The 24,923-nt window shown below is 49.0% G+C and overlaps 1 protein-coding gene across 1 annotated transcript; it reads left to right on the forward strand.

The window, feature by feature from the left end:
* Positions 1 to 16,172: 16,172 nt before the first annotated feature.
* Positions 16,173 to 23,926, forward strand: LOC119444563 (endothelin-converting enzyme 2). The gene is made up of 3 exons (XM_037708942.2): positions 16,173 to 16,425; positions 16,628 to 16,990; positions 22,789 to 23,926. Exons 1-3 carry the CDS (start codon positions 16,210 to 16,212, stop codon positions 23,713 to 23,715), a joined length of 1,506 nt encoding a protein of 501 aa, XP_037564870.2. The 5' UTR covers positions 16,173 to 16,209; the 3' UTR covers positions 23,716 to 23,926.
* Positions 23,927 to 24,923: the final 997 nt, after the last annotated feature.

Below are 24,923 nucleotides of genomic sequence, written 5' to 3' on the forward strand. Positions count from 1 at the left end.
AAATCCGGCCATTTGGGCTTCAGACGAAAGCTCTGCAGAGTCAGACAAAGGTATTACTGGCCAAGACTGACGGCGACCGTTCAACAGTATGTCCGGACATGCCTTTACTGCCGGCGGCGGAAAGTGCCAGCCATCAAACCAGCAGGCTTCCTCCATCCTATCGAAGTACCCAGAACTCCATTTGCTCAAGTCGGAATGGATCTGCTAGGCCCATTTCCAACGTCTGCTGCGGGACACAGATGGATTATCGTAGCCATGGACTATTTCACTCGCTACGCCGAAACCAAAGCTCTACAACGGGGAACGGCAAGTGAAGCAGTGCGATTTTTTCTGGAGAATGTCGCACTGAGAGATGGTGCCCCAGCAGTAATAACTGACAGAGGAACTGCATTCCCAGCTGAGCTATTGGGCACAGTTTTAAGACTTAGTGGCACATCTCACCGGCAAACAACGACGTACCATCCGGAAACGAATGGACTCGTGGAGCGCCTAAATAAGACGCTTGTGGATATGCTTTGCATGTACTAGCGACCAAAAAGTTGGCGGACTAAGGGATCCGACAAAAAGCTGAATATCTCGGCAGCCTTAAAATGGAGCCTGGTATTCCCACTTCCAGCCTCTACTGGTATATGCGAACAACATTGTGATGTACGGTTTTACCGGATAACTTTAACGGCTGCTCGGATATTTAGCGTGTTCTGAGATCCCGTGGTCCGTAAACTATTGTGGTCAATAGAACGTTGATGTGAAGCATAAAAACTGGAACGAGATATTGCCGTAGTTCACTTTTGGATACAATACGGCTCAGCAAGGGACCAGAGACACCGTTCCGCCTTCTACATGGTCGTGATGTCACAACCATGCTGGACGCAATGTTGCCGCATGAACATGGATGCGATGGCATTGAAACTGATGCTGACTACATTACTCAGCGTGCTGAAGAACCCCGACAACTTGCGCGCATCCGTATTCGGCGGCAGCAGGAGTACGATGCAGGGCGCTATAACCTTCGCCACCGACAAGTCTCCTACGAGCCTCGAGATACAGTTTGGGTCGGCACTCCTGTTCGTCGTCGTGGCCTTTCGGAGAAACTGTTGAGGTGGTACTTCGGTCCGTATAAAGTTGTCTGACGTCTCTCTGACGTCAACTATGAAGTTGTTTCCGATAGTCCACATTCGCCAAGGCGTCGACGGCATACAGCGGAGACTGTGCACATGGTCCGGATGAAGCCTTATTTGTCCGAATGAATTCACTGCAGCATAAGCGTGGAAAGATCCTGGCGTCGCCACAGTGAAGCATCGGGACGATGTTTTATTGGAAGGGAGGCTGTCACGGCTAAAGGAGCTAACAGCCACAAAAGACAACGAAGTGAAAGACACTGGAGCAAGCAGGTCTCTCTCCGAAGAGGATAAACTTGGCGCGGCCATTATTCTCGAGTCTCTGAATATAGAGCTTGTGTTTGTTGTCGCACCGTTGTCGTGTGTGCTTTTCTTCGCGTCTTGCGACAATATTAAGCAAATTGAAAAATTGAAACAGTAAAGCATTGTTGCACTTGATATCGAGAAATTTGAGAATACTCAATGCATTAGAACCACCTTAAGATATGTGCAGTGTTTTGCGGAAAAGCAAATTAAAGAAAGGGACGTGCAAGTTTAAAATGTAGTATGGTAGTTGTTCGTGTCACAAATAAATTATAAATGGCAACAGAAGTTATCCCTGTGACTGAATCCCATCGAAGACCCCCGAGGGACACAATGTCCTGCGAACAAAAATAAACCCCTAGATGGCGAAATGCGGCTTCTAAACAACGTATTCGCTGTGCTGAAAATTCGCAACAGCATGTGTGTGGAATCGCCCTCGATGTACCTGCCCTTGGCTGTACCTCGTGAATCAAGGAATTGCTGTTGAAACGGCGCAACGTGCCAAACATGGTCTTCCTCTTAGAATGTTCACTGCTGCAGTCTTCTCGTCTTTCTTCGCTGTAATCTTTCCATGCAGTCTGGAGACCGTGCCTCCAGTCTCTAGGCTATGCGCGGGCGATTTTCGAAGAATTCACGCACACATATATGAGGCGTCTGGCGATGAGTAGTTACATCAGAACGTCAGCGTCTTTCCAGTGCATTCGCATAGTCACTGACAGTGCTTGGTTGCAAAAACGTATCTCAAGAATCACCGTGGAATGTTAAGGAGTGAGTACTTTACTTAAAGGGTGGCCCTGCCACCAACTTGGCCACTGGCACCAGGCACCGCGCTCTGGCGCCAGTGCCTGGTTACAAAAGGGTTTCTCAGGAATACAGGAATATCCACTTGTATTTTACGCAGTGACTACTTCATTCAAGACAAATTTACAAATCTTGCTGCGCACTGTTCTTTCATGCAGGTATGAACTAGGATATTGTAAAACGCGTACTCTTCGGCAAAATCATGAGAAGAGTGGCACGTTTGGATTTAGAAACGTTTATTATAAGTAATGATAAGAAAAAGTATGTCAGTCAGCCTTCCATTTGCCCTTTTTCCATCCGAGTTCAGCTTAGCGTAATCAAAGTGCTATAACATAACGCGGTGTAGTAGGTGGCCTTGGTGATGCATTGAGCATGCACGGCGATGTTTTTTATATGGGGGTTTGACATATGGGAAATAAATGGTTGTTAGTGAGCCCTTGTGGTCAAAAAGTGTGTGTGTGGGGGGGGGGGGGGGGGTGGGAAGGCGAGATGGGTGTCCTTTCTTGGGTTCTTTTTGTGTTTGAGTGCGGTGGTGTATGTGAGTGTGTTCTCTCGCGCTCCGAAGCAAGTTACCCAGATGCCTTACCAACAAGCCCAGATGCAAGTTATATTTTCCATTTGTTACCAGGCAAGAGATTGCCGGACGTCGATCTCTCATACGCCGAACCATCACCAGCCGAAGTGGCCAGTCCCGAGCCTCCGCTAGCGTCGCCACCTGTTGCCCAGCATCTCGCTCAATCCGCGCCAGGGCCCGGATACATGGAATTCCAGCCTGCGATGATAGAGCCCGTCGACTCTTCCAGCGAGCTTCCAGTCTCAACTGCCGACCAGCTGGAGCCAGCGGGCGCCGTTCCGGTACCGGAGTGGGCCAAACGATTGGATGGATTGCCTAGCGTGGAAAGGGTATTTGTAGAGCTGGGGCAGACGGACGCGCCGACCGCGGACGGGAACGATGCCGTGCTGCCCGGAATCGAGGCGCTCGACAGTGACGAGTCGAAGGAAATCCCGGCGCCTCGCGCAGGCGCACAGCAGCCGTACGCGCTGGTTATCAGGGCCACGGACGTGGCCAAGAAAAGTGCACCTAGCGACCCCAGCAGCGCCTTCGAAAAGCAACAGCAGGAGTGCGAGACCGGGCAGTTGCCATCTACGTCGCTGCGCCGGTGGCGAAAGGCGCTGACGGCGGCCAGAGTGGTGATGATTCTGCCCAGCCGGCGCAGGCAGAGGCAGCGGCAGGAGGAAGCCAATCGAGAGGAACAGGTAAGGAACCAGGTGGAGTTCACGTCTGGATAGGCTCCGTGCGCCTATCTTAGGGCGCCACCAGCGCTATATCAGGTCCCTAGATATAACAAACTTTGTTTTATCTAGGGACCTTAGCGATATGTAGTGAACAGCGCAATCTGGGGTTGAAACTTCCTCCTTGGCCGCCGTCAAACGCACATGACAGTCCAAGGAGAAATGCAGGGTGCATTGTGCCACGATCCGCATGTTTAGTCGTGGCGTTACACATTCACACCTTTCTTTGCCTCTTCCCACCCCATTGCGGGTGCTGGCTACAGGCTGCTGAGTCAGCAGCCACTGAGTATTTGGAGCTGTACATGTACCACTGGTTACATGCCCGAACAGACAACTTCGGCTACGGCGCATATGTGGACATTATCGACCAATTTACCAGGATGGCAGGGTGCCACTGGGTAGGTGCCCGAACAGAAAGCACAAAAAGGGGCAGCGAGTGAAGTCGGCAACAGAAAATTGAAGCAGCAGTGACCCAAGTTGGCGGCAAAAATGCTCACAGAAGAGCGGCCCATAACGTGGGGCACATAGCCAGTGGCCCAAATTGGAGTTAGTGCCTCATTAAACAGTAGGACTGACCCAGTGACCGAAAGTAAGTCTGACGGTTGGTTTAAAATCTGGTTCCCTCAGGACAGCAGCCCGATCTTCTACCAATTGGCGTTGGCGGGAAAACATGTCGATAAGGGCAAATGCTCCCAATAAAGGCTAATTGCTTTCAAAATACCACATGACGACTCATGATCTCCGAGATCCAGTGGCACTCGCGTTGGGGAGCTCGGAAGTCATGCACGGATAGTTTAATTTGATCTTGGGTGCGCTTTGTGAGAGGCGAGCATTTCAGCGCGAGAGGGATAGTACGTAAGGTTACTTCCGCACCTCGTAACGAGCAGCCCTAATCGGCACGAATCTGATTATTTCCAGCGATTGTAAAAGAATAGGAAGGGAACAGGACAGGAGGAACTGTAGAAGGATGGTGAGGCGAGCGAGTTGGAAATTATTCATTGTCAGCAGCACACGGAAACGTATGAAGACTAAAGAGCAATAACCAATGTCTAGCGTTGCCCTTTTGCTATCCCCTTCTTTGCGCTGAAGATATTTTTTACAACTATCCCAACTTTCAGCACTAAGTACTAGAATACACTTGAATTTGGCGAAGCTTCTAACTATAATTGTGAAGGTTCGATTCCGAGACGTTACCAAATTACACCTTATTGACGAATTCGCCACATTCTCGAGAATTTAGTTGGGTAAGAGCACAGCTACGCCCTCTCCGATTGGCTTAAGCTGCCCATAATGGTGTAATTCAGCAGTGTCTAGAACAGCATTCCTCATGCTACAACTGGAAGCAGCAGAGTTTCATGCAAACAATACTAGAGGGCACTGTGGCATTGCGATCGTTCAGCTATCGTGGGAACGATAGATAATACATGCATTTGTCTGATCTTCGTGCATGTGCCTTCTGGTGTTCTCGTGGCGTTAGCTTTCTCGTTTGTTTTTCGATTCTGAGCAACTGCAGTTTTCTAAACACTGCAATACTTCGAGTGTGTTTCGTCGGTAACGAAATATTTAGTTAAATATTATCAGTTAAAAGCGTTTCCAAGCAGCTCCAAGCCAGGAGGGTGAAGTTTAGGCAAATCCATGTACTAACCATAGTTTCCATGCTTGCTGAACTGCCTTATTTGCAGCTGTTGTAAGACACTGTCACCAGAGTTCCCTCTACGTAAGAATTGTTGCCGGATACTTTATTCCGGAAGCCGACCTCCACAGCGCCGTGCTATAAACCCCGTGCAGGAAAGCAAGAAGAAACGATCGGCGTGCAGCGCTGACTACCGCACGCGGCTGGCGCTGGTATCCGTGGCCGCCTTGCTGCTTTTCGCTCTGATCCTGTGGCTCGGGGCAGACAACATGGCGGCCGGCGCCACATCGGTGTCGCTTTGCACAACCGAGGGCTGCCGGTCCCATGCGTTCTGGCTCAACATGGCCGCGGACCCGGCGGCCAAACCCTGCGAGGACTTCTTCGCCTACGCGTGCGGCCATTGGAAGCGTTCGTTCGAGCTGCCCTTCGACCAGCACATGCACCGGGTCGCAGCCACCGCCGTACAAAGGCAGGCAGACTCGCACCACGGGGTTTTCTATCAGAATTGCGTCTATACGGGAACTACAAGTGTGACGGTTGGGCCAGCGCGTGGATTTGCCGACTGTTCAGCTTTTTGGCTTCAAACGTATCTGTGACTTTGCAATTTGAACATTTTCAACACAACCTTCCGGTATAATAGCAACCATTACCAATAATTATTCATGTGCGCAGAGACTCCTGCACCCACCGCGAAACGTCAAGTGGCTATGGTGTTCTCCTACTGAGCTTGTCTCTTGTGCGCCTTGTCTAAAGTTTCCGTGCTAACCGCTAGAAAAGATGTCGTACCAACAAGACCAACAGCCAACCCATGCTTTTGTTGAGCTCGAAGTGGTTGCGGGTTTGATTCGCGTCTGCGCCGGCCTCATTTTGCCAGGGGTTAAATGCCAAAGCGCTCGTGTATTTAGATTTAGAATGCACGTAAACAGCCCCCGGTGGTCAAAATCAATTCGTCGTTCTCCTCTATGGCGCCTCTCAGTGGCACCTCCCAGTTGCTCTGGGAGGTTAAACCTCCTTAATCAATCAGATCAATCGGTCAATCAATTATTCCCTCATGTGCTTGGGAAAATATGTTTGTGTGGAAAGTACGCAAGATAAATCATGATCCGTAAATGCCGCAAGAACACCGGAAGCCAAAAGCACCAAGCTTGGACAAATCCATGTATACAGTCCCCGGCAGAGCTGTCAAGAGCGCGGAAGCTGTGCGCTTCCGAGACCCTTACTGCCACCTACTGGAACAAGCTGGAAGGAAATAGTAGCTTCTGAGCATGCGCTTGACAGGCACACAGGGCTTCGTCACTTGCCGTCATAATCATGGCCCCTGAGTAACTTTCGCTTTCTGCAACTGCATAAGGATGCATGAGCGCACGGGTTTTTTGTCGCGTGATGAGCGGTTGCGTTGTCGTTCCACAACGCGTCTGGATAACCGTACCAGCCTCCTCACGCGTATCCCCGGCTCCCCCTGCCACCTAGCAGAAGTGCCATTAAAAAGGGGGAGCTACGCAAAGCACATGGGTATGACAGCGAGTGCTGAAGACCTGTCCGCTCGGGTGTGTCGTTCCAACTACTTCTGGTAGGTGGCGCTAACAATCTCGGAATTGTAGGGTCTCTGTAGTACAGACAAGGTCGATCCACATAGGTCGCGAAGCTTCGGGCGAAAAGCGGTTGAGAACCGATTGTCACCGACATCAGCTAGGGTGATTATGGGAGCAGCGATTGAAGCGCGACTATGTTTGAAGGGAATAAACACTGGGAAAGAAAGAAGCGTTTTTTAATTAAAGCCGGACGCAGTTAGATTCATTCAACGAAAATAAAATTCCTAATCCATCTTCTATACGCACGGCGAGAAAAGAAGATACAACTCTTATTTTACTTGACCATTATCAATAAATACCTTTTCTCAGCGCCCACTCTGAGAGCGCCCATCGACAGCGGCGGGCGTTGACGCCGCTATCACTTGCAATGCAATGCAGCTCTTGGAGTGCGTGAACAGGCGCGCTATTAAAGTTCACCTGTTACAATACGCCCCCTCACATGTGTTGTTTTGCATGTCGACGTTTCTGTGAATTAGGTGACGCGGGTAGTTTTTATTGTTTCTTAACCTGTGCAGAAAAAAGTTGTGAGTTGCGACCGTCAGATACTTGTTTACTTTAGTTTTCGTGCGACACAGGTTTGGCGTCCGACGAAAGGACGAGCACTCTACGCAATCTGTGCCCAAAGTGTTCGTCGGCCTCCAAAGAATGCATGTTCTGTGCAGCGATGCGATTTCGAGAACCATGCGGCTGACCTTTTCCTGCATCGCTTTCCGCCCTGAAAGCTCGGAATGCCCATCAAGTCGAATGGCGGGGCATTTGAACATACAGCTTTAATGGCAGGCCCCCGAAAACAAATTTCGCGCCTATGAGAACAAAATGACGTCACTTCTGTTTTTACCGGATATGACGTCAAATTATTTTTGTTCCGCCAGAAGTGTTCCCTCCTCACACAGATAGCCCCATGAACCGCCGATAAGCCGCCATGTTTTGAACGTTTGGGCTTCTATGGAAGCTTCGCTACCAGGTGTAATTATCTTGGTACTTATCTTCCTTCTCGCGTTCGCCCGACCCCAAGGTCCGAAGAGGAATATGAAATGACTTTTTGCTCATAAATGTTACTTCTAAGCATTTGCCCTTCTAAATGCTGTTTCTCATTACATTAACCTATGTACTACGGAAGATTATGCGCCGCACTCCCCTGTTTAACCACCGCTTAAACTTCCGTCCAAACGGGATCATTGCGGCCGATACAACGTCCGTAATGGCGAAGCATCGGTTCGTTGGCCCGTGCCACCGGGGCGCACGTAACATAAAATTTGACGCTTTGTGGTGCGCCTTCGGCGCTTTGACTATTTTGGCAGTAGTATTTTGGCAGCGTCACTACTACCAGCGACAGAGTGGTCGGCGACTGCTCGGCCAGGCAGAATAATAAGACGAAATCACAGTGACAACATGTCATTCTTCATTTGTCGGCGGCAGCTACAGCTTTATAGTGCGCGGTGCCGGCAGCAGTTCACCACATTTTTCGGGACACAGTCTGAGTATGAGTGGTGGAGTTTCAGTGGCAGCCAGTAAGAACTTGAGTGAATGCCGGCCAGTATAAATGGGTGCCAGTAGGAATGCGAGTAAACGCCGATAAGTAGTAGCGGACATGGGTGCGAGTGCGTGCATATCCTCAAAAAATATTCATGAGCTAGTGAAAGGCCGCTCATTGTGCCGAGCTCCCACTAAGCCCAACTAGGAAAGCTACTTAGAAATATGTGACGTCACACTGACGTACCGGTATTGTGGTGTTGGATAATTTTTATGAAGCTTTGCCGTTCAATTCCTCGTCTAATAATTCACCTATTATTGCGGTATTATCGCAAATATAGCTTGAACGAGTTCTTTATAAGTCTAAAGTTAGTTCACTTTACTGTCCCTCAAAAATGAGCGGTACTAAGCCACGAATAGGAAGTGGCAATGTTTTTCATTTATACTATCCGCGAAGGCTGATCCATGCGGGGACGCTGCTGCACATGCCCTCGGAGGCTTCGGCGATCCGGCCTAACTCTTCAGCGCACCACTGTGTTTTCCTCCTCGCATCAGAGGGTCTACCAGCAAGGAGTACGAGAGCGCAGCCACCAGCTTTTACTTCACCTGCCTGAGTTCTGGACCGAGCAACGTGAGCCACAGCGTGCAGCAGTTCCTGGCCTGGAAGAAGTCCCTGCGACTGCCGTGGCCGGAGAGCCAAGCCTCAAGAACACCGCCTCACCCGCTCGACGTGCTGCTTGATCTGGCCATCCGCTGGAACATCAACGTGCTCTTCAAGGTGCGGGAACCCTTCGCTTGTAAATCGAAGTTTCCTTTCCGAATCCTCCCGGACTTTCCTGGCCGAGGCTGTTGGATGCTGCCACCGTCTTGACGAATAGTTCATACTGTGAAAATTTTTAATTACGCGTCTGATGGTGGGATCGTACTACTGTCCCCAAGCATAGCTTCCCGATGCTCTAACCGGCAGGCCACAATCTCACGTATCCTATCAACGCCAACTAGTTGTTGCCAACGCCAGCCCGTCTCTTTTGCACCAAAGACGCAAATGGGAAAAGTTATAACATTTGATTAGCTGCTTCACGAAAGCTTCACTTCTCATGTATTTCAAGATGTGTGTCGGATCTGGGCACTTTTTGTTTGATAATATCTTATGAGCGCTGTGTGTTCGTCTCCTCTGTCTTCCTGCGTGTTCTTTTGCACTTTATCTCAAGTTAAGAGAAGAATAGAAAGTCCACTGTTGATATCGCCGACGTAGCAACAGATCTGTTCTAACACTGATTATCAATCAGTCCGGGTCATAGACGGTCACTCAGTCCTGTAGTTTTTAAAAATCGCAGCAGCGCTTTTGTGGCCTTTTGCAGCTGTGATATTCGAGGCCATGGTCCCAAGATCTTGCTCAAAGTGAACGGTCTTCTATCTAGCCTATTGATGTTTGAACCAGGACTGAGCCCGGTTGGCTACCCTACACTGTCAATGTGCCGAAACAAGTTTCGGCACATTGACAGTGTAGGGTAGCCAACCGGGCTCAGTCCTGGTTAACCTCCCTGCCTTTCATTAAATCATTTTCTCTCTCTCTCTATCTCAAGTTATGAACTACCAACTATAACACCAGTCTGCTCTTTCGATAATCTTGCCTACCCTCGCTGGTGTGGCATGACAGTTGCTGAGTAGTTCAATATCTCTGCGGTTATATATATATATATATATATATATATATATATATATATATATATATATATATATATATATATATATATATAGTGCAAATATGTAACACCGTCTGGCCTTATCAGACGAACTATACAGGTCTTGCGCTATCATACCGCACGTGAAACGGCGATGTCATTGACAGTTATAATCATATTGTCGAGGTACAACGCAAACAGAAGACAGGGAGACGTTCTTCAAGAATAGCAGGACAACCTGTTCAAACATAACAGAACAGAGACACGTCTTCTTCGTCGCGAACAATCCCACTGACCCACTAGACGGAGTCCGTTAATGCCCCCCATCGTCGTTGTCGTCTGCCTAGAGCACACGCGTCATTTTTCCCTCCCTAAAAGAGCAACGCCCCGATGCTAGACGAGAAATGTCCCTTGCGGAAGTGAGGGTGACCCGCATAGTCATTCGCTCACATACGGCTTCAATGGTACAACATGCACAAGTTCAGGACGGTGCGGGCGGCGCCGTCCTGCGTTGGGACTATCGGGGACGACCTCGTAGGTGACATCACTGAGTCGGCGCAATACTCGCAATGCGCCGAAGTATCACCTTAACAGCTTGGCAAAGAGGCCGCGTTTCCGTATGGGTGTCCAAGCCCACACTCTGTCGCCGACTTCATAGATTATGTTTCCAGGGTGAGCATCATAGCGGCCTGCGTCGTAGTCTTGCTGCTGGGAGATCCGCAAGCGCGTGAGCTGCCGAGCCTCTAACGCGCGTTGCGTAAACACATCGGCATTCGTGTCAGTGTCATCAAATTCGTGTAGAAGCATTGCATCCAACATCCTTCGTATCGGCCGTGAACAAGGATGATGGAGTCACGTGCGTCGCCTCTTAATTGTTTCGCCGTGTTGTACGCAAACGTAATATAAGGGAGGATGTCATCCCAATTTTTATGTTTGACATCCACGTACATTGAAAGCATGTCTTCAATTGTTTTGTTGAGGCGCTCTGTCAATTCGTTAGTTTGTGGATGGCAGGCGGTTGACATCCGATGAGCCGTACCACTTAGCAGCAAGACCTTATCTAAAGGTGCAGCCGTGAATGCTGTTCCTCGGTCGCTTATTACGACGCGCGGTGCGCCGTGTCACAACACAACATTCCCAATAAAAAAACGCACCTCCTCGGATGCTGTGCCTCTCTGGATGGCCTTTGTGTCAGCGTAAAGTGTCAAATAGTCGGTTGGGACGAGAACAAAGCGATTCCCTGCAGTAGAAGTAGGAAGTGGGCCCAAAATATCCATTCCGATTTGATCAAATGGTGTTCGAGGAACCTGGAAAGGTTGTAGGAGGCCGGCTGATTTCGTCGGAGGCGACTTGCGCTTCTGGCAGTCAAGACAAGTGCGAACGTGATGTTTCACGGTGATGGTAAGTCTCGGCCAGTAGTAGCTTCGCCGCACTCTGCCCAATGTTTGCGTGTAGCCTACGTGACCAGAAGTTACCTCGTTGTGACAGGCGTGAAGTACTTCCGTACGAAGAGCTGCAGGAATGACGAGCAGATAGGAATACCCGGTCGAAGAAAAGTTTCTTTTGTAAAGGACTTTGGCCCGTAAAGAAAACGAAGACTATCCTCTTGCGAAAACTGTGGGTGCTTTCGCATATCTTCCCTCTGAGTAATTGATTAGTACAAGCAACTCAGGGTCATCCCGTTGTTGTTGAGCAATGGCGGATGTGTCGAGAACACAAAGAAATGCTGTTTCTTCTACTTCTTCGAGTGGAGAAGCCGACTCTATCGGCGATCAAGACAGGCACTCAGCATCCGTATGTCGCTTCCCCCACTTGTACATGACTGTCATGTCAAACTCTTGCAGCCTTAGGCTCAACAGAAGACAGGGAGACGTTCTTCAAGAACAGCAGGACAACCTGTTCAAACAAAACAAAACAGAGACACTTCTTCGTCCTCGTAGAATCCTACTGACCCACTAGACGGAGTCGGTTAATGCCCCCATCACCGTTGTCGTCTTCCTAGAGCACAAGCGTCAATATTATCGTTTATTGTCTCACTGCACTGGTAATTTTCGGACACCTTGTAGCTATTGCGGACACCCTGTAGCTAATGCGGGCACTTTGGGCTGAACGCTGGAAAATCCAACAAAACTACAGTTGGAGCCAAATTTTCTATCTGAAAATTTGGCTCCAACTGTAGTTTTGTTGGATTTTCCAGCGTTCAGCCCAAAGTGCCCGCATTAGCCACCTATCTGAAAATTTGGCTCCACGTAAGTAATGCATTTCTCTCCTACGTATCCCCTGCTTGAGCGGCGAAGGTTGTCGTTCGTGCCTCATCGCTACGCGCTGTGGCAGTTGATGTGCGGTATGTGCCATGCACGCTCACACTGTGGAGATGCTGGCGCTGGGCATGCAGTTCCCGCCATAACAAATGTCAGCTTGCGCTTCTTGCATCATGCCCAGTTTTTTGGGGACCGCCGTAACCATATATGAAAACAAGGTCAGCTGGCTATTTTAATTAGAGGCGAGGGGAGGGGTCCGGGGCCATAATCAGTCGCACCCAATGATTACTTGCCTTACGGCATGAAATTGTAGCATTGTCAAATACCGGAACTATTGAACTTCTGTCCAAAGATAGTTTACATAGCGTTGCAGTCTGTCTTCTGTCACCACAAAGAAGAAAAAAAAGAAAAAGAAACTAATAAAGCGTCTTATAGGTCTGACTGTCGAATTTTATTGTGTAATCACGACTTATCCTAGATATGTTGGTGAAAACCACCTTGTCGAACGTGAACAGCCACTGCAATACCAATATAACATTGACTTGATTTTTTTGTTCTAGTGGCATGTGTAACAATCATCAATTAAGTTGTTGTCCATTTCATTGTTCGGCTGTTTCTACACAAGATTGGCACTTATGTCATCGCAGAAGCAAAACAGCAGAGATTTCACATTTTGAGGAAATTGGGGGTGACCTTTTGATGACGTGTACCCAAGTTTGAACTGTTGTAGGTTACCTATGTGCCTTGAAAATTATTACTGAATACTCTGTCTCTCTTTCTCAATTTTTGTGCATCGCCTTTACTTGTTTTTCTCCGGTATCCTCGGTAAACTAGCCGAGGCATGGTGTTTATATTTTGTTTATGTAGGAAGCACGTTCTGAGTTACACGCGATAAATGTTTAAACTGTCTATGTTCATTACGTTCTTTGTAGAAAGTTACTCATTCAAGCATTCCAGGACGTCATACAGCCATTAATCAATGTTTCCCAGACTCCTAAAGCAACTACGCGAGATTCGAGCTTTAACTTCTGTGAAAGTAGGTAGATGTTGAAATGTAATGGGTTGTTAAAATTGCACGTTCCTGCTTTAAATGTAAATGTTGCAGATAATTAATAAGCACCATTTTCCCCTATATTTTCGTGCGTCAAACAAGGTTCGCCGTTCGTGTACACAGTGTCCTCACTCGAACTAAACATTACATCTTGTTTATATTTGGAGAGACTGAGGGGTGCGGTGTTGGTAATGTGTAGGCAACGTTCCAAATTGGTGGGCTAAATGTGCCTTTTACTGTAGAATACGAATACAAGTGGTCCAGAGCGTTATAAGTGTACTTTACGAGTGGTGTAAAATTGAGATTGCAGCCTCACCTAATTACAAATACACAGGGGAAATTTTGTGAACGTAGGGGGAACTTTACGCGAAGATTATTTGCGATGTCAAATACGTGTTTAAAAAATTTGTTAAGCAAGTGTTCTCAGCTGTCACGCTACTGTTAATCGCTATGGTTGCCAATGTCCCAAGCGAACTCTGCGTTTCAGAAATGCTGTACCTAGAAGGAATAGGTGGCATTAAAAGTTCAGTGTGTAACGAAGGTTTAATCTTTCTGGCTCATAGAAGCGTTACAAATATATATTGAATCGTTGTTTTTGTTTTACCTTTTTTCGCGCATGATATCAGGTGCGCCTGGCGGCCCCACTGAACTAAACCAGGCACTTCCTTCATACTTAGTGACAGTAAGGAGGAAATAATGACCGATGCTTAGGCAACGTTCAAGATCGGTGGCTAATTGGGGCTCTGGCAACAAATGTGGTATGGAAGCGCTCTAGAGCGTTATGGGCGTGTGTAACGAGCGCTGCAGAATTTAGCTCGCTGCCCTGGCGTAAGTGCATAAGCCACAAAGACCAAATTTAGCGATAATGGGTGCAAAACTATAGAAAATCTCTGTGTGAAGTTAAATGCGATTACATCTAACACAGCCTATCTTAAAAAAAATTCTTCATCAAGTGTTAGAACGTGTGATACGGCCATTATCAGCTATACGATGATGCCACTTGTCCCGACATAGCTTTACAACAGGTTTATATTTCATGGAAAGGGTAGGTGGGGTCATGATGAGGACAATGTGTGACAAAATGATTACGGCCTGGTCCTGTGAGAAGCGTTGCAATTAAATCTGAACCCTCGGTTTTTTTTTTCCTTATTTTCACGCATCATGAGACATCCGTAATTGAGTTCTTCGATGTCCTCGGTGAACTAAACAGGCAATTTGTTTACTTTTGGAGAAAATAAAGGGCGTGTTATGGGTAACTTATAGGTTGAGTTCCCAGTGAGGACACCTACTATGGCACTTGCAGTTAATTACGCATGACAGCAGCGATCAGGAGCTTTATGAAAGTGTCGTAACAACAAAGCCGAATTTATCCCGCTATATACCTTGGGAGAACGGGGAACGCAACCGAGATCAAATCTAGCGAGATAGGGGGGGGGGGGGGGGGGGACATGTTCATTTTTCTGTGGAAGTAACACGTGTGTCGATGAATTACTGGCATTTTTAAAAAATCCCAACAATAAGTGCTCGAAAGCCTTACGTGTGCGCAATGTTTCACACGCAGCCATCATATACGGCCAGCCTTCTATCGTACGTAATATAACAGCACACTAAAGCTCTCATTGGAACTGCTTGAAAGAAACAGCCTTGCTGGAAATGGGGTTGTAATTCTGCAAGGTCGCACACACCTGCAGTATTTATTTCTTCAAATCCTTTATGTAAACTACATTCTATTTTATCGACAAGACTATTGCTTTAACTAGCGATTAACTTGCGCTGTAGACATAAACCCCAATATAATTCTTTGTTTCATTATTAAAATTGTTTATAGCAAATGCGCAATTTTTATAAGCGCTGTACTGCTTCTGCTGTGCGGGGTCGGAGACCTTTGTAAGGCGCGGATTGCCTTTCGGCCTTGCATCATCTTGACAGTTTATATAACTTCAGGGAATAAATTCAAATGCAAATAATTTTTTCGTTCCCCATGATTCACCATGTGTGATTGATAACGAAGCCTATATGTCTGTTACTTCTGAGAAGAACTGAGAGATGCATTCCCAGCCTTTCTCTTTTAATGTAATAGTAAGAGAGAGAGGGTGAGAAGTCAGGTGGTTGGCAATAGTTGGTAGGTCACTGACGTTAACGAACCTCAGGTGGTTGAAATTAATCCGTAGTCCCTCAATACGCCGTGCCTCATAATCAAATCATGGTTTCGCCACGTAAAATCCCAGACTTTAATATTATTATTTAAAAGATATTCACGCCGTACACGCACGTGAAAACATGTAATGCCCAGCAGACGCCGCGCGCTGAAATCCTCTCTCTCCGTGGTTCAAGCAGTTCCGCCAGGCAGCGACTCTGCTCGATCTCGCGGCTGGCATGGCATAGGAACGAAGCATTTTTGTTGCGTCTGCATTGCTACGTCCCTATTACCATTGTATCTCTTAAGCCTTTCCTGTTCTCTATATACTGTGTATTAGTCTTAAAAAGGTCCTTCCGCGAGTTTTACTTCAGTTAAATGCAATGTCATTTTCCTGCGTGGACCAACAAATGAACATGGAGCCAACCCCCACAAAGGTTCTTTTTCATAAGTGCTCTTTGTCACCAGTCCTTTTGGGTCCACCTTTGCTAACTTCTTCTGCAATTTTATTCTACCTTCGAGGCAGTCAATAAAACTAAAACCTAAATGTTGCCCTTCACTGGCTGTGTCCTCCACTGAGGCCAACGGAAGCGCTCAACGTGGGCCGTAAAACTAAATCTCGCTTGCCGTGCCTGCCATTGATATTGAACAAACCTAAGCCTGCCGGAAGGAATTTCTAAGCATCTTCTCAACCATGCAACAGTTGCCGTCTTTCACATATGATTTCAGGAAACTTTATTTTCTTTCGCATTTGGTAACATATAAATTGTAACGCCCCTCTGCGCGCCTTTCCTTGCAGGTACACGTGTACGCAAGCACCGGCCGCAGCACACAGACTGTGCTGGCACTGTCTCTCGGAGATATGGACGCCACCTGGCAGCAGCTGCGCGAAGAACTGATGCGGCAAAACGTGTACGAAGACTACTTAGACGACCGTCTCGAGCTGCTCGGCGCCCACCCTTTCCGAGACGACCACGGCTATCGCGAGCTTTTCGACAACGAGGCACGACTACTGCGAGTGCTCCTGGCAGGCGTCTCAGGAACTCAACGGTGGTTTACGCTGGGTTCTTTAGAGCAGGTCAGTGCTGGATGAAGACAAGGAAACCGTTGCAAAGTGAACGCACACTAACAGTGCCCCATAGCTTGTTGGGAAAGAGCGCCGGCGGCGCAATTGCCGAACTGTGTGCTCTGTGAGCTACGCGCCGCGGCAATCGGGTGCCACAGACGCCTGCTTTCACGAATTGGTATTAACACTCTCCATCGGCTCTTTCTGGGTGAAGGTGACCCCGTCGTTGCGGCCCTCTGACCTGTGGCTCCAGCTGCTGGACAAGCACCTGGAAGGCCACGTGCCGCTGTCCCACGATGACCTCATGGTGGCGCAGAGCATGGAGATGATATTCGAACTTCACACCTTGCTGAGGGACTACGCAAACAGGGCGGAAAAGCTGCTGGACGCCATAGCGTGGATCCTGGTGCAGAAGTACCTGTGGGCCATGGCTGCATCGCCGCGTACAGGGCTCGGCAATCGCAGCACCGACCTCGGTACCATCATTCCCGCACCTGAGGCCTGCCAACAGCTGGTCGACTCGCGCCTCGGACTTCTGCTCGCGGCTCCACATGTGGTATCGCGATACACGAGCGAGGTGAGGGCGGACACCTAAGTACACGCACAATATTAGGATTTGTACCATGACTAACAACCTCACTAACATCGAGGACAGAGGCTGTATAAAAATTCTCGTAGACTCTATCAGGGACGCAGTGGCAGAGGGTTACGTGAAACTTCTTGTGCGTGCTACTGAAGATGTATGGGCTCTATGGTGCAGAAATTCGTAACCAAATACACAACTCGTTGTCGATGAAGACGGATTTGAACCGCGCTGTAGCCAAATCACAGCATCTGTGGTGCTCCGCGCCGGCCGCAATCTGCTCTGGCTGTGCTTCCATAGCTGACCTGTTGGGCTTGTACCCTGGATGCTCCTGGTGGGTACTGATACGCTTGTCTCGTCGTTTAACTCGATTGCGAAGTGCTGCCCCCGAGATTAAAAAGAAAGCAAAAAATGTGGGGGTAAGCCGGCACCATCAAGAAGGTACGACGGGCGTAAATGCCAATCGTAAATTAAATGAGAAGGGGTTGTCGCCCCCGGCAACCCAAGAAAGACTTAAAGAAACAAAGAAGAGTAAATAAAGACAGATTCAGAGCCTAAGCCCTCGAATAATGGCAAAATAGTCCACAAGAATGAAGAGGAAATGTCAATTAGAAAAGAGTGCATACCAATTGTCAAGCCCCGCTAGCTTGTTAAAAATGCATGTGAAAACAGCAGGGATCCGCATTCATCCCGATGCTGCACATTTATTACGAGATGATTAAAAGGAGGGATCAGCTCCAAGAGAAAAGGCTCAGGACGGCTTAGTACACTGTTGGCCCATCATGAGGCACCCGCTTCAGCTGGAGTGCCTGGATACGCAAGGGCGGCAGGCATGGGGAAGCGTAATCCACCCCGCAGACTGCACACGGCGTATAAGGCTGACACGTTAGCACAAAGCAAAAAGTCGTTGGCCACGGTGGTTGGTAAGAGCAGGAAAAAAGGAACGGAAGAGAGCAGGGCAGGGAAGAAAGAAGAAACCGAAAGAAAAACCCGAACGGTAAGGGAATAGAAGGCAATTAGAATGAAGCACGCAATTAAAGCCATTTGGCACGGTAGAGGCCCCGCCATAGTCGGCATAAGCAGTGCAAGTGGCAGGTAACAGACATGCAAAAGCAATATTAAAGAGATGCAACAGGACAAGGCGAGGCAGGATAATGAAAAGCCATTAAGAAGCGCAGGAAGAAACAGGAAGGAGCATCAGTAAGCATCCGGAAGCGAAGAAGGGCCAAGATGATTGCAACAGAAGGAAGGAAAGAAGGAAGGAAGGAAAGAGCCGAGAAGGAAAGGCAGGGAGGTTAACCAGTTCAGCACAACCGGTTTGCTACCCTACACATGGGAGCGGGATGAGGGGGAATGAAAGATGGGGAGGAGACAGGGAGAGAGCACACAGCACAGCACACTCATCGTCAGTCACAGTCCGTCACTCTTGCGTGGTACGTGACATCACTGTCACAGCCGCTTGTCGAAGCCCGTTTCTTTAAAAACCTGAGTACTCCCTTCGTCGCCTTCAGCTGCGATACGACACGTGAGAATCGTTTCAATTGACATTGGTCTATTGTCAATGTGCGCTCGAACGAACGCCGGGGACTGTCTCGGACCATTATATTCAGGAAAGTCGCATAGAATGTGTTCTAGCGTCTCCTCGCAAAGACGCGCATTGCAAAAAGCGTTGTCGGCCATTTCAATGAGAATTGAATAAGATTTCGTGAATGCCATCCCCAGCCATAAGCTATAAAGCATAGTGGCCTCTCTTCGGCGGAGTCCAGTTGGCATACGAGATTACAATCTGGCGCACCCGCTTCAATAACATGGCCCGCATACGTTTGTTATCATGAAGTACGGTATAGTTGGCCGGTGAGACGTCGTCGATGTTTAAGATCCCACGCAATTGGGCGATAATGCGCACACTGCCTGGACATGAGGTAAAATAATGGGTCTCATTTTCACACACCGCGCCACAAGCGCATAGGTTCGTAGCGCGAAGATTGAAACGGTGCAGATAATAAGGTAAGTGGCGATGTCCTGTAAACAAGTGTCTAAGAAGCCGATTAGGGGGAAACCAGCGAGGGATATCGTGCGCACTCCTGACACAGTTATATAGAATAGTGTTCTTACATTCCGTTTGCCAGTACTGGTGGCAATTATTTTGAGCAATCCTATAAAATGGCGCGCGAATGGACTTAGTGGGAAGACCACTTTCTAGAAGCGCCCCAAAGGTACCTGCGGACGAGGCAGCCGTGTCGGCGAGTTCATTGTCCACCACTCCTCTATGTCCCGAAACATGAAACAGGTGGACACGACGCCCTTTCAGCAAATCGAATTCGAGTGTCTGTGGCTCGAAGGCGCAAAGGGGCACCATTAGCGACAAACAGTCTGTGTACAGATGCACGGACACCGTGCAGTGCAAGGTGTCATTATAAGTAAGCGACTCAACAAAGCTATCACTTCGGCACTATTAGCATTAGTGGCGTTGACCACCTTAAATTCTTGGACCGATGGAACTTAAGGTGGACCGCGACGATCAAACACAACAAAGGCCACCCCCGTCGCTGTGCTGGTAAAGCGCCATCTGGGTAAATAGGATACATGCGCTGGCTTTTAGCGAGGCAGTTGCGGCACAATTCGCCCCATTTGCAACGTATACCGCGCAAGACAGATTGTCCGCGCCAGCCGACATATCGCGAAATGAAAACACGTATACAACGGTGATCAAATTTCGCATTAGGGAGTATAGCAATCGTCGGTGAATTTTTCTCACACGAGCCTGCGAGGTGCCTTTGCGCCGGTACTGGTGGCAAGCATGCGTTAAGTATTTAGTGCGCTTGCTTTAAATACAGATACGAGAGTAAAATATTCTAGTCTCTCCGAATAACTACAGCACGGCTGTTCGATCATGGCACTGCGCATGAGCCAAGTCGGGGGTATGATTATTAGGCGGGGGAAAACAAAAATCCAAATTTTCAAACACGAAGTTAGGTGCGGGTCTATTGTGCGAGTGTGCTCATTAAGCGAGTATATACGGTACCTCCGATTGCATCATACGTGGCGTGACAACGGCGTCAACTGCGCACGAGACACCTTCATGATGGGGAATGGCTTCTTTCCTCTAGGCAACGTTATCAAAGTAAGGCACGTTTTATTCACGCAATACAAAGCTTACATGCTTAGCTTATGGCACAGCTAGTGGGGGTCCTATGGCCCAATCTTGCAATCGCCCCCGCGCCCTATTCGTAGCGGGCCAACGATATCACAAGGCCTACGCACTTCGCTCCATTACGTCATGCGTCCTGGCCCGACTGCCATAGAATCTAATAGGGATGCTCCCGCGTAAGCAGCAGTGATTTTGGTGTCACCGCTTTCGTCACGCCAGCCTTGGCAATGGAAATTTTGCGCCAGCTAGCATGGTGTCATAGACCGGAGTGCGTAGTCCTGTGCTATCTAGGGAGAGTTGAGTGGGCTCACCGCGGTCAACGGTGGTAGTTGCGAATTGGCGTCCGTTGTCTTGCTGCCCAAGTCTCTTCCCGTCATTTCTGGACCCCACATGGCGGATGCGGGGGGCGCCATTGCTGAGCTACCGTCAACATTCTGCAACAAGTTGCACACTTGTAAGCCTTATAACTCCTCATGAGCACCGGGTTGGGTTTGATCATCCAGATCACACAACTGCACGATCCTTGTACCCCCTATGGGTAACGAGCACTAAAAACTTCGCTTGCCAACAGCCGCGCCTTAGCACAGAGCCTAGCGAGTAGTGCAAACAGTTTTCAGTAGCACATGATGCATTTTCACGTCATCAATTTCGCCGCTCATCTTGAGGTACGTGTGTTCAGATTCTGACTTGACTGGGAACCGGCGTGCTAGAATGTATGAGCGCATGCGCTTTTCCAATGCGCATTTCATATGGCCAGAGCTTCGCTGGACGCACAGAGCTAAAGAAAATATTTATACAGGTTCGCGTCTGGTTATCCTCCAAAATGTCATACCTCTTTCGCAGGTCTCCCTATCGGATGCTGTATCGCAGAATATTTCAGCTGCCCACTCAAACTGCTGTAGCGCACCCTGGGCGGCGCAGGTTCCCCATAGGGTCTTTCGTGCAAGTGATGAAGCGCGGAATAAAACAGAGGAATTGGTGTGGAACTGTTATATCATCTCCTGGCACTGGAGATAGCCGTGCCCCATCTTTTGCTTGCGACGGGCGTTGTTCTCTGGAAGCACTACTGCTAGTGTAGCAATGTAGTTTAGTTTCTTTTAGGGGAGAAGCTCCTTATAGCGGCACCCGTTCCGTCCCCGTCGTCGTAGTAGTAGTGTGTAACCAGTCTAACAAAATGAGAAAAAAAAATGTGGTTGATCCCTCTTATATAGGAATCGGTATAGAACACGAAAGTGAAACGTGTCTTCACAGAAGTAGTGTAATGTTTATTGCACATTGATATATAATGTCTATTGGTGTTTTGTGGCTAAAGCGCCCTTAGGCGTTGATGCACCCACGCTGACGCCTGGTGGCACGTCTCCTCCATCACGACTACTAACGTCGATGACCATGAGCAACCGTCGTGCATATGGAAGCTGCACTACGCTGCACACGCTAGCACAACGCGAAAGACGAAGCACGTAACTGACACACTAATACAACGCGCAAGACAAAGCACGTAACTGAATCGTCACCGAGTCAAATCAGCGCGTACAGCGCGTCGTAATTGCAGCCTCCGCGATCAACTTCAGAAACATTTTCAGAGCTAATTGCGGAGGCCACGCTCCGCTGTGCTGAGTACGGTGAACGCCACCTAGGTGGCGTTGGTAGTGCTTCTTGATGCCAGCGTCCCTTCGAATGCTGGCATCGAGGCGTCGTAGTGCTGAGACCACCGAAGCGTTACTGTCCGTGCGCGTTAGTGTCATAATGCAGTACTTCTCTTTTCTGCTCGTAGGCGGCGGCACCGCCCCGAGCAAGAGCGCGGGTATACGGAGGAGTGTTAGATATATAAGGCGCGTCTGTGTAGCTCTCTGCAAATGCGTTTGTGGCGCAATGGGTTAAACGCTCGGCGATCTATCGTCGCGGACCGAGAGGTCGTGGGTTCGATTTCCAAATTTTGCATGTTTGTGGAACTTTTTCTTCTGGTTTCTTTCTTTGTATTATGTTCGTGTACATTGTAAGCTGACGTATTTCCGTGACGGAAATACGTCAGTGAAGTCTTGGTGGACCCCGGCATAAAACACTTTCGTGTTAAAAAAATTCCGAAGTTGTGCCCGTAGCGCGGAATCGAACCAGGGACCCCTCGCTTCCGAGCGCGCGGCGTTAGCCCACTACGCCACGAAGCGGACATGGACACACGCACCACGATGGCCATAAATACCCAACATTAACGAAAGGCCGCGTTTCTAGCGCGTTTCTAACGCGTTTGTGCTAGCACGTTACGGCCCGTGTAAGAAGCTGGTGTAAGACGCTGTGGCCTCTCCGCCTTACCTTCAACGCGTTTCGAACGCGCTGCTCAAGGCAGTGGCAAGTCAAGTTCAAGTCGAGGTGCGTTTATGAATACGGGGGGTATACTCTCTCAGCAGTCATGTGATGGCGTCGGCAAACGCGGTGCACGTTCCGGCATGTGTAAATGGCTGCGTAAGACGCTGTGGCCGCTCCCCCTTACTAGAGAGTACTGCACGTTTCTAACGCGTTTGTGCTAGCGTCCCCTTAAGCGGGAGATCCGATGATTCCCTCCGGAGCTTCGCCCACTCATCATCATTCACCCCGTGGATATGCTGTGATTTTTTTTTTCATACGCTTCAACACTGCATTTCAGGTTCGCGGCCAGATAGAAGATGTGTTCACCACGCTCACAACAGCGGCCAAGCAGAACATCGGGAGCCTGCGCTGGGCAGGCGATAGTGCCAAGGAGGAGGCCGTCCGCAAGCTGGACTCGATGACGCGCGACGTCTTCCCCACGGGTGACTTCTTCTACGAGCGAAAACGACGCACGTTGTACGAAGCGTTCGCTCCCAAAGACCGAGAGTCGAGCTTCATCGTGCGCTTCCTCGAGGCCAGCGCCGTCCTGCGCGGCTTCCTGGCGACCGACGCCTACGAGGACGTCTACCGACGGCGTATGGGCGAAGGTGGCGCGCCGCTGTTGTCCTACGAGTACTACAGGAACATTATGCGCGTATCACTGGACGCACTCGAACGCCCGATGTTCACCGTAGGCGGCACGCACGCCATGAACTACGGCGGCCTCGGATCTTATGTCGCCCGCGAGTTGACCCGCTCGTTCGATCCCGTCGGCAGCACCGTCGACTCGACGGGCACTATCCGGTTCTGGTGGGGTTCCAACGTGTCGAGCGTGTACGGTTTGCGAATGTTGTGCATGAAGAAACGGCCGCGAGAAGCCGTCCTCAACGGCACGACACCCGCGAGCCACCGTCCGGCATTCAGCCTGTTCCCGCACGTACCGGCTGTGGAGACGGCCTTCCGTGCGTACAAGCAAGCCTGGGGGAAGAATAAGACGCCGGACGGGCTGCAGCTGGCCTTCCTCGGGCGGCTGTCGGGCGACCAAGTCTTCTTTCTCACCTACTGTCACGTGCTATGCGCCACCGATGAGGCAGCAGGCAACGCAGCGGACGCCTGCAACGTGCCGCTAGCGAACTTCCCAGCGTTCGCGAACGCGTTCCACTGCCCTGTCGGCTCGCGCATGAACCCGGGCGCCAAGTGTACCTTCTTCGAGGACTACAGTTGACGGCTTTCGAAGACGCATCGTAGCCACACTCCGACACGCGAATCGCCCACGTGATCACCATCGTGTCGGCTGTAACTTTCGCCGTTCCCTTATGAGGGCACTCAAATGAGATGTGTTATTGCGCAAACTGTGCTACCTTGTACAGTCACTGCGCACCTGCGTATTGTGCGGACGCTCACGTGACGAGCCATTGTGCGATATATCAAAACTTGCCGATTTGCTTCGAGTTCCTTGTAGTGTGTCGCTTTTTTTTTTCTTATTTCGTTCAATCATTGACGTGGTGCCGACGGGCACTATCCGGTTCTGGTGGGTGCCGCTGACTGATACTCTCTTGCTCTGTTTAGCATAACACTATTGTGTGTGACATTCATAGATATGTTAGTCTTATTGGTGTAACGGGCACGCTATTTGGGTATCGGCATTTATTTTTGTTTTGTTTCACAAAGCGATATTTATTGTTTCCATAAAGCGTGGGGCGAACGACACCTCTGAACACATTGGCGTCAGATTAGAGGAAACATTTTCTATGTGGCTCAACTGCTTTGAGATTCGTGTGCGCTGAGGCTCATGATTATGTTGATACTGTAATGTTCGGGCCATAGATAGACCCCAGCGTGCTCCCTCCACGCTAGCAACAAACGGAGTGCGAACGGCACCTGTTGCGGGACTAAGTGCTTGTCCCATGTAATCCATATCGAAGATTTCTCAAGTACTTCGCCGTGTAGCGGCTTTGGGCGAACGACCAGAAGTGTGAACTGTGTCCCTTCTGTTAAAAAATTATGAGGGACCGTCGGTAGATATGCAAGTTACACAATTTTGTCCCAATGGACAGGATAATTCATTACAACTTCAGCTGTTTGTATGATCCTTTCCGAAAGTTCAGGCGAACCATCGTAATTAAGCAGCAATTATATAAGTTATTTTATTTATGTATTTATTTATTTATCTATTCCTTTATTTATACTGCAATTATTAGCCTGCGTTTTAACGACTAGGATCATAAAAAATAGTAAACAAGACTTGCATGAGAATAAAAAAGAATACAAGTTGCACGTAAGCTTAACATGGCAAAAAGCACTGAAACTAAACTAGATGCAAACGATGTTGGCATCAGCGTTAGCACTGCACTATTAGATTATGTTACTTAGTAACAGGTCGCGGTAAGAAGAGATTATTAAAGCAATTATTTCTAGCACTAAACGGTGTTT

Source organism: Dermacentor silvarum, chromosome 3, assembly GCF_013339745.2.
Source record: "Dermacentor silvarum isolate Dsil-2018 chromosome 3, BIME_Dsil_1.4, whole genome shotgun sequence".
Taxonomy (NCBI): Eukaryota; Metazoa; Arthropoda; class Arachnida; order Ixodida; family Ixodidae; genus Dermacentor; species Dermacentor silvarum.